Here is a 10,147-nt window from a genome sequence, read left to right as displayed (position 1 = left end):
GGGGGGGGGGGGGAAGGGAGTGTGGGGCAGATCGAGGGCCCCGCAGTGAGGGAGGGAGTGGGACTGACGCTGCCCTGCCAGGGCAGGGCGCAGGACGAAGCTGAGAGCGGTTCATCCAGGGGGCGGATCCTGTCACTATGTGCATCTCCAGGGGAGCCATGGGGAGTGTCTGCCCCCCAGATCTGTGTGCATGGCAAGGTTGCACTGCTGCTGTGGGCTGGGGCCGGCACCAGGCTCTTCCTGGCAAGGGGGTTGGGCCAGGGCTGTGCTCAGGGCAGCCAGCAGTGGTGTTAGGAGGGTTCTAGCTATAGCCACCCCAGAATTCACTGTAGCCCCCCTCTCAGCACAGCCCCAGCTGCACTCCCTTCCTTACCACATGGGCCTCAATCTGCCCCCCATGCCCCCTCCCCCCAACAGACTTACCAGCCAGATGCTGCTCTCCAAGTTGTTGGGCTGGCCACATGCATGCTGCAACCACATGCATTCATGTGAGTTTTATGAAAGACACTATCGGCCACATCAGCCAAAAAAAGCCAATTGCCAAGTGTCCAATGGCGGACTTTCACCCCAAAACCCTTCCCCTATCTGGCGTAGAGGCTTGTCTCTATCGTTCTATGTTTTTGCCAGTCTCTGGTGCTCATCGCCTTGTCTAAGCGATTTTATCTTTTTTTCTTTCTTTCTTTCTTATGCTGTCTTCCGCACCAAGACAGTTTTAGCACCTTGGCTAGTGAGCTGAAGTCCACCGCAATGTCTTGCTGGACTCTCCCACACATCCACGATCTCGCCTGCCATGACTTGTTGTTACGGGAGAAGAGAATGCTGCGGTGGTGTGGGCTTTGACACTTTTGCTCTTGAAATCTGTCTTAGTGTAGTGAGGGCTCCACCAACCCTTAACACCCGATGGAAGAGGTGACGGTGTAATTCAATAGTCTAGACAATCTGCTTCTGAGCAGTACAAAATGCTCTGTGGGTCTCTAGGTCTGGCCGATCAATAGCTCCGATGGGCCTGGTTGTACTTTACCCAGTTTGGAGCCTTGCACAGACCTGCCATTAATCCTAGCCATTTCTTTTACTGGCCAGTTGTCGAGATAGTTGCAAACGCACTATCTATCTGGGATGACTTCCCTCTCACTCTAATGAAAAGGAGAACAAAAACAAACTGGCACTTCTCTGACTTTATATTCCCAACTTTATGGTTCCCTTTTTCTTCAGCCCTGCTATTAGGGTCTTTATAGTACCTTCTAACTGCCCCCCTCTCTCTGGGCATTTCCTTCAGGGTTCTCTCCCTTGGCAGCTCCCTCCACAGAGCTGCTTCTTTTAAACCTGATCTCCATTGCTTTCTGAGTGCCTTCGGGTATCCCTGCCATCTCGCTGCCTGAGTCAGCCACTTCCGGTTTCTGGTGTTCCTCTTTTGTCTGCTCCGGGTCTCCTTTTATCTTGGAGTTCCAGCTGACTCCCCCTCCCCTCCTGAAACACCAGGTGAAGAATAAGCCCTGCAGAGTTCTTTGCAATTCAGGTGGGACCAATTTATTTCCCTGGGGCTCTTCTCTTTCCTCACACCGATGATGTCAATTTTCCTTTTATCGGTGCTGACACAATATGGACCGATATATCTGTGCACCTCTAGTGCATATACATGCATATTTGAGGAATTTGTGTATAATGATAATATTAAAGCACAGAAGACATACATTTGCATTTTGAAGGATAATATATTACTTTTCAAGGGCTTAAAAAAAAAAATAAATAAATAAACTTTCCTTTTCATTATGCATGCTTTTAATGCATATACAATCCTGAACGTTACTTTTGCAAACTTCCAATATGGTCATTTCTAGCTGAAAAGCCCCATAATATTGCCCAACATATAATGTAGATAAAGCCTAATCAGGTTTGCCCATCAGCCTCTTCCACTCGGATGCAGTCCTCCCCACAGATAGACTTCCAACCCCTTGGAGCTCACAAGGCTTCCTTTTCTTTTCTTCAGTCTACCAGGTTTATTGGAAAGTTCAAATAACTTTGTGTAGTCTCACGTACACCTGATGCCACACAAAGTACTACAACAGTAAACTCAGTAAGACAGATTGCCTCAGTGGAGAAACCGCAGTACTGTTTATGTGAGATTTTCCTTTTCATTACTCTAACGTTATTTGAGAGCTTTCAGTTGGTGCTAGCTGTTTATTGCTAATAACACCAAAAGATAAATCTAAAAGAGTATTACTATGGCAATAGATTGCAGCTGATGCTATGTTTACAACCAATGGTAAAATTATTGTGTCAACTACATGGATAGCAAGCTCCACATGAAAAAAATTCCAGATCCAGCAACATATGACAACTAGCAGCCAACTGCCTCCCAAGAGAGGAATTTTGAACCTGGGCGCTGCGGCTCCCTGACTCTGAATTCTTTGCAACAGAAGAATTGCTCTATTCATTTTTCTTTACTCAACAAATGAGCATAAACTAAGAGCTGACATTTTCCAAGGGGTGTCTAGTATAAAAGTTAAGAACTAGTCTTAAGTGAAGAAAAAAGTGAAACCATACAAACTCTTCTGAACAGAAGTCTAGTTCTTCCTTACTGCTGGCTTCTGTAGAGGTATGGTACTCAGCAATAATCTTCAGAACAGACTAAATAATCCATCTTTTCTTGTTCCTCAGACAAATACCATTTCAAATCGGCATGGTCTAGATTAATCAACTGTAAGAAAACCTATCTTGACATATTTTACAACTCTGAGGACATTTACACTGTTACTGGAAAAAGTCCCATTTGGATTGCTGTAGACCAAATTAAGGAGTCTGAAGAGAAACTGAACTCTGCTCCACACAATACCATCCAAAGAGAGCTGCAAAGACTTTTGAAGGAAAATCTTTCTATGAAGAATTATTTGTATGGTACTGGCCTGAAACTAGTACTAGCTATTCTGGCTGCTGGTTCCTGTTTTCAAGTTTTGCCCTGTAACATCCATATATCCTAAGCCAGAGGTGGGCAAAATGCAGCCAGCGGGGCCCCTCAAAAATTTAGAAAATTAATATTTATCTGCCCCTAGCTGCCTGTCATGTGATCCTCAATGGCTTGCCAAAACTCAGTAAGCCGCCCCCTGCCCAAAATAATTGCTTGCCCCTGTCCGAAGCTCGCTTTCTGTGTGTACAAACTCATCCTGACTGAGAAGCACCAAAGTAAATGCTGAAAAACTTGGAAAAAATACAGGTTACATATTGTAAATCAAATTATTTTGCAAGGAAATAAAAGGTGATAATGTAAGTATATTCTTAAAACGTATACAAATGTGTTTTGGACTAATTTTTGTACTAGTTACAAGGATGACTACTGAAATGAAAACTTTTACATTAATTTTCATGGTTCATTTTCTAGGTTTTAAATATACTGTAATGAGGTTTAAAGTGCACACGTAGCAAGCTACCCAGCCTGCTGGCATCTGCAGGCAGGTTCTGCTCCATGAGAAGCCACTCAGCTAGTCCTCCCAAATAACTCACAGTATTTAGGCAGCAAACAAGCAAACAAATAAACAAAACAAAATGCTTCTGCCCCGGGTAAAAGGAGGGGAGTCCTTTGTCTTTGGCCCAGGAACAGCAGTCTAGCTCCTCTTTGTAGTAAGCTGTTTTGCTTAATGCTTGCTCTGTGGGAGCTCCTCTCTCGCTTACTCTTCTGGGAGATTTTTAAGCTCCTAGCATGACACCCTTGCCTATCCAGTTACTTCCCTAGTTTGTTCTGGAACAGTAGGACACTAAAAAGCAAGATTTAAAACTGAATACTTCTAAGACTGCAGAGCCAGGCAAACTTATACCCAGGAATTTTAAAAGAAACAGCCCAAGAATGGTCTAAACCATTTATCTTTTTATGATATAGGTAACCATAAGGTAGTTAGCCCAACAATCACAGACAAAAATGGAAAGGTTGATACAGTAAAAAGTCATAGGATAATAAAATTAATGCCATCCAACAAATTTTAATCATTAAAAAAGTCTTTTCAAACAAATTCATTTAAAAAAAAATTTGCAAGTTTATTAAGTAAGTTATGCTCACACAGTATATTCACACTTTTCTCAAGCATTTCACCTAGGACATGATGCAATAAACATAATTCAAAAAGTAACCATAAACATAGAATCATGATCCAATATCGGCATTTCTAGTGGGGTTTCTCTACAGCAATATTTTCAATCCAAAGTTATTTAATATCTTTGTCAAAGATGTAGAAGAATTTAAATAATCACTGATGGAGTTTGCAAATGACAATAATATGCAAAGTGGTAAAGAATAAACGGTAACAAAACACAAATCACACCATGGCGGGGATGATGGAGATACCCCACGGGTCTGGAAATTCGGTGGCATGATAGTGTTGATAGCTGCAGGTTCTGGTGATGCAGCGATTACCATGTTTACATGAATTCAAGACAACCCTGAATTTAAGGCAACCCTCCAATAATTAAATATTAACATTAAATTAAATATACGTGCATGGGCGACTGGTGCCTCCTGAGTCAGGGTGGGCACTTGCCCTCCACCAGCCAGTCAGTGATCAGGAGGAGGGGGTCCCCCGTGACTGATCATGCGGACCTGCCAGACATGCGCCAACCTGGAAGTGCCAGCAACATGCTTGGATAGGCCAGGGGTGCACCCGGAAGTGCCAGGAGTGCTTCTCCTGGCACCCCTACTCCACAGTTGGTACTCTCAGGAGGGGTACCAGTGCTCCCACCTCCCCCCCCACCCATCGCCTAAGTGGGGAATTCTGACAGAGGGGGTGCACCAGAGCTCTCAGGGGGTGCACGTGTACCCCCATGCACCCGCTACACATCGCCACTGTATACATGGAAAATTTATAAATTTGTTATAATTTTCCATGTATAGAATCTAATTATTCAGGGGTTGTCTTTATTTCATTTCCCCCCACTGCTACAAGGGCAAATGGGGCAGTCAAGCAAAGAGGTCAATCAGCTTGCCCCTTGCTTGTGCCTACCTTCCTGCCACCGCCACAGCCTTAGCTTTCCCTTTCCCACTGTGCTACCTCTCCTGCCCCAACACCAGCTTCTGCTGCTGCCCTTTCCCCTCTCCTCCAGCATCTCTATCCCCACCCTTCCTCCTCCCCTCCCTCCCGCAACATGTACCCTTGCTCTGTGCCAGGAGGCTCCATCCCCATCCACTGAGCACAGTTCTAGTCTAGCCCACTACTACAAGACCAGGCTAGGGCCATGCTCAGTGCCCCAGGCTGCAGCATGCACAGAGCTTGCTGGCACAGAACAAAGGTGGGGAGGAAGGGAAGAGGAGCTGAGGCCGTGGAGGTAGGGAGATGTGGGGGGAAAGAGGTGACAGTGGGGAGATGACAGGGTGCAGAAGCAACAGAGGGGAAGAATCAGGCAGCAATTGTGGCTACATCTCCAGTCACACAGGCAGAGGCTGGAGCCCAAGCCACAACAGCCACCTGCCCCTGCACTTCCCTTGTACTAAATTCTAAGATGAGGAGATTTCCCCGCCCATGCTAAATAGAGAAAAAAAAAATCACCTTAGAATAAAGTAAGTACAGTAATGCTACTCATCCCACCCCCAAATGTCCAGACTCATGGGAAGGCCTGCAGAGCATGGAATCATGATACACAGCATGGAATCACATCATCTGATCCATCAAGTTGGAAATCTGGTGTTGGAAGGAGTGGCAGCTGCTGGGGCTCCAGAAGCCAGAACAGTTAACACTACTACCACTACCAATTTCTAAGCCCTCTGTGCCAGATGACATGGCCCCAGACCACTCATCCAGCCTGCAGACCAGCCCCACCTGGGAGGGGGATGAGGTAGGCACCACTGTACGTGAGCAATCTGTACCAGTTAGCTAGTCTCACTGAAAAAACCCTGAATTAACACAGTCAACTGTAAGGTCATATCTTAAAACAAATACTGCAGAATCACACTTGCAGGAGCAGTGATTGTATAACAAAGGGAAGGTCATGGCAAATAACCAAACCGAACATGAAGTTCCAATCTGGTGTTATCACCCCATCATTTAAGTCTTTAAATCCAAAAATTTGTGTTAAAATAAATGTTTTGTTAAAAGAATGGAGATATGCTTAAGAGGATATCTGAATTACTTGGTGAAATTCTATAGCCCTGCAAGATGTCAGAATAAATTTATCATAATACACCCATGTGGCCTCAAAATTCAATGAATATTTGCAGCTTGGACATCTTTTTTAAGACTACAACACTCTTAAAGGCTTCTCTCACCAATCCCCAATGTGGTCATTGACATTTATTTATAACTTCAACAGTGTCTTTTTTTTTTTTTGTATTAAGATAAAGCTTTGAATGTAATATGGATTTTTGGTGATGATGCTTGTGTACATTGCTGATTTTGAAAAATGGCTATTTATATATATGCGAAGTAATAGTATGATTAACTGCCAGCATCCCTGAAGAGCTTATAAACATTTTAATATGATTTTACAAATATTTTCATGTCTGCATTTAGTCCATTTAGAGCCCAACATCTCTCCTTCCTACTGTTAAAACTCCCCTACTTCCAGATGTTTTTCATCTGAGTGATCTAGACTTGACAATTTAAAATCTGCATACAGCAATTATGAACAGTAGTGTAACTAGCAGTGGGTGAGATGGACACCTGCCTCAGGGTCCAAGTTAGGAGGGGTGCCAGAATTACCCCCTACCCCAGTAAAGTGCACACGTTGGCAGCACGCCCATGCTGAAAACTCCCAAACAGTTCCTGGCTGCTGCTGCTGCTTTAAGAGCAACAGCTGGAGCAGCAGCTACTCGAATGCAACTTACTAGGAGTTTCCGATATGCGTATGGCTGGCCTCTCCCCACCCACCACTCTGAGAACCCATGCCTCTCCTCTCCCCTGCCCCTCCTCTTGGTAGCTGTGAACATCCCCCTCAACTCTCAGACCGGTGCCCTCCCCTCCCCTCAGAGGGTTTGAACTGAGCACCAACTTCATCTATGAATGCTCATGATATCCACACCATCCCTCCAGAATAATAATACGGTTACGAGACTTCATGTAGCACACAAAGGGTCCTCTCTGTTCTTTAAAACAGTAGCACAATGATAATTCAAAGATCCTATGCATATCAAAGGCATCAATTTTTTTTTTTCTTTAAAGAGCCTGACTTTCAAAGATGGCAAATCCCCTCAGCCTATACTGAAGTAAACTGAAGTAATAGATACTTCATGACAAAAAAAAAACAACCCCTCAACCTAAAATGTTTTGAGGCAATTTTTGAGTAAGTATTCAAAAGTGAAAAAGATTTTTTTCCTATCCCCTGTCACACATCTCATCTCCTCTTCCAAAAAATCCACACACCTCCTCATCTGTAAAAGCAGCACATAAAAGCAATTTCTGTATTTCCATTTGATTGTTATAATTTATAAAAGTTTGGGAAGAGGAGGAAAAAAAAGAAAGTTAATGTATTAAAATATACTCTCTTTCCAAAGTATAATCTGTTCTAATGTTTGGCAGTAAATTATCTGAGCTCAAACCATCAGATGGGAGGTTTTATAACCAAATAGTAGTGTTCTACAGAGCTGTCATACCCTGATTAAATTTTTGGGCAGTATGGCAGGAGCTAACACCACTAAGATGTATACCAACAGGAAGAACATGAAGGGAAAGTGTGATGAAGTATACTCTTCAGTTAACTGAAACATAATAACCAGCACCAAAAGCAGCTCCATGCTGCCTTGGACTGGAAAGACTTAAGTTACAACTAAGGTAGCGTACTGGTAGCAGGAAAACTCTTCAGGGAAATTAAAAGTTGATTATAACTAAGGAGCTTAAGGGGGAGATGGCAGGGGATGAAAAATGACCAGGGCAGAACGGTTAATATTCATTCACATGCTTCTTACCTGTACATCTGAATCCTGACTTCCACTTTTTGATGCAAATGAGCAATCCTCAGGATCAACTGCAAGGGAAACTGGAGCAGATGGAAGAAGTTCTGAGAAGGATCCTTGACTGAAATTTATGGCCTCTGGATTCCTTTGACCATCTTTGACCGATTCACTCAGATTGATCACAGAATCTCGTATGTTTGATATGATCTCATTATTTTCTGCCAACAAACGTTCTAAATGGTCTATTTTTTCTTGCAATATTGAAAGCTGGCCCTGTATTTAAAAAAAAAAAATCCATTAGTCTCCAAATCATCTCCTTCCAAATCTAGAGGTTTAGAATTCAATTTTTAAATTCTACTGAACCAGTATTTTATAGGGGAAAAATATTAAATATGCCTTTGTTTTGTACATGAACCACAGAATAAAGGAAAGGAAAGTTTCTTAAACTAGTATATAAAAATCTTGTGTCTAGAGAAAAAAACAAAACCAAAACAGGTTTTCTTTTATAAACATGACTTCATGCTACAAATATTTAAACAACAACATAAAGAGTCCCAAAGGTCATATTTTATGTTTCAAGTACCAAACTGATAACAGAAAATAAATACAAATACATATAGTCAGAAATGTCTGATTTAAACTTCATTTCCCATCATTTTTTCCTAGCCTTTTCATTTATTGGCATATCTGTAAGTAACTGTGAAAGCCAGTTTTTTATGGAATTACTTAAATTCTTAAGTGGAATTAAAATAGTCCATAAATTTCTACATCTAAAATGATCTTTCAATGTGAAATGTCATAGTTTTATCCTTTCTGAATTTTAAATATACACTTAAACAAAAAGTGGTACTTGTTTTCTTTGAGTATAAGAAACCCACTAGATAACTGACAAAGAACAGAAGAGGCTAATAATGAAGCAAAAACTGAAAATTGCCTTGTTTAGATAGGTACAAGAATTGTTCATAGATCGACATTTTTGCTCAGTAACTTCCTCAATCTCTTAAACAGCAAAGCCACACTCATGCGCTGGGGGCACAGGTACTAGCATCACAATAAAAGGCAATTTAAACTAGTAAGTTATTGACCTACCCCAAATATATGCAAAACATTATAACATTTCAACAAAAAAACTTCCACAATTATCAACAACAAAGTCTATATATTCAGACTTCTAACACAACGCTAAACAAGATGAAAATGCTTTAAAACAACAACTTTATTTTAATGAATCCTTTTTAATGAACGCTTTTATCCGATGCTGTACTAGCGTTTATGAATTAAGTGCTCACATTTTAGCAGTACCTTGCTATCTCAATTGTTCAACACACCTGCTCTGAAGAGCCATAACCAGGAGTCTTGCTCAATTTTTGCGAGTGCTACTCTTATTTTTATGGTACTTTATGAAGTCTCAATGTCCCATAAGATCAGAGGCTTAAATGGCAGAAAGAGCAGTTAATTCCTAAAACACTGGTAAAACTATAAGGAGAATGTTTCCTACCACCACTCTCTTGAGGCATCCCCTTCTCACATCCTTTTTAAGGCCCCAATTATTTTCTTCATTTGTCAAAATAGTCCAGATTTCTGTATTTCAGTTTGAGGAGGCCTAATTGTACCAAGTCTCTTGTTTAAAATGCAATTAGTAGCATTTTAAAAGCCTTGAATATTCACTTTTTTATAGTTAAAAGAACTAACGCTTATCCTGATAGACAAAATAACCTTGACACCACTATACAGCCATTTCCATGACATTTAGCCTTTATAACAATCCGTCTTTACAAACCTGTAGATTTGATTTTAAAAGCTTACTAGCTCACCTTTTAATTTTAAGGGCTATTGCATATCTGTAATGTGTATTCCTTCAGCCTGTTTAAGTTAATCTTCTAGTAATACCAAATACCAGAACGTAGCAGAGCAGAACAGACATCTACTTATTGCTACCCAAACCACTTATAATGTGCCAGCTACTTCATGTTCTGCCAGTATACTGTTTATTTACATTATACATAATAACAATGACCAACTTTCTATCCTTCCAAATATTCGAGATATTTGGCCAGGTTAAATTAACTGGTATATAGGCCACAGAACCTTAAGAAGATAACTAAGATATCTGTAAAATTTATAACAAAAAAAAAAAAAAAGAAAAGAAAAAAGAAAAAGCTACACCACTTATAAAACTGTCCAGAACTGCAGATGTATAGCTGATACAGTGTTGTTACTAATACCAATGTTAACGTCTTATTTTCTGAGCATGTCTACACATGCAATTAATTCACAGAA

General features: G+C 41.3%; 1 protein-coding gene across 1 annotated transcript in view; it reads right to left on the bottom strand.

Annotated features, from left to right (window-relative positions):
* Positions 1 to 10,147, bottom strand: part of MAN2A1 (mannosidase alpha class 2A member 1) — a 305,918-nt gene that overhangs the window by 279,835 nt on the left and 15,936 nt on the right. The window contains exon 2 of the mRNA XM_019517247.1: positions 7,880 to 8,140. Within this exon, the coding sequence (XP_019372792.1) occupies positions 7,880 to 8,140 (261 nt within the window). The remainder of the gene's footprint in view (positions 1 to 7,879; positions 8,141 to 10,147) is intronic.

This window comes from Gavialis gangeticus, unplaced genomic scaffold (assembly GCF_001723915.1).
Source record: "Gavialis gangeticus isolate Ggan-Ray unplaced genomic scaffold, GavGan_comp1, whole genome shotgun sequence".
In the NCBI taxonomy this organism is placed as follows: Eukaryota; Metazoa; Chordata; order Crocodylia; family Gavialidae; genus Gavialis; species Gavialis gangeticus.
The sequence above is the reverse complement of the archived record's forward strand: the minus strand, read 5'-3'. Positions and strand labels throughout refer to the sequence as shown.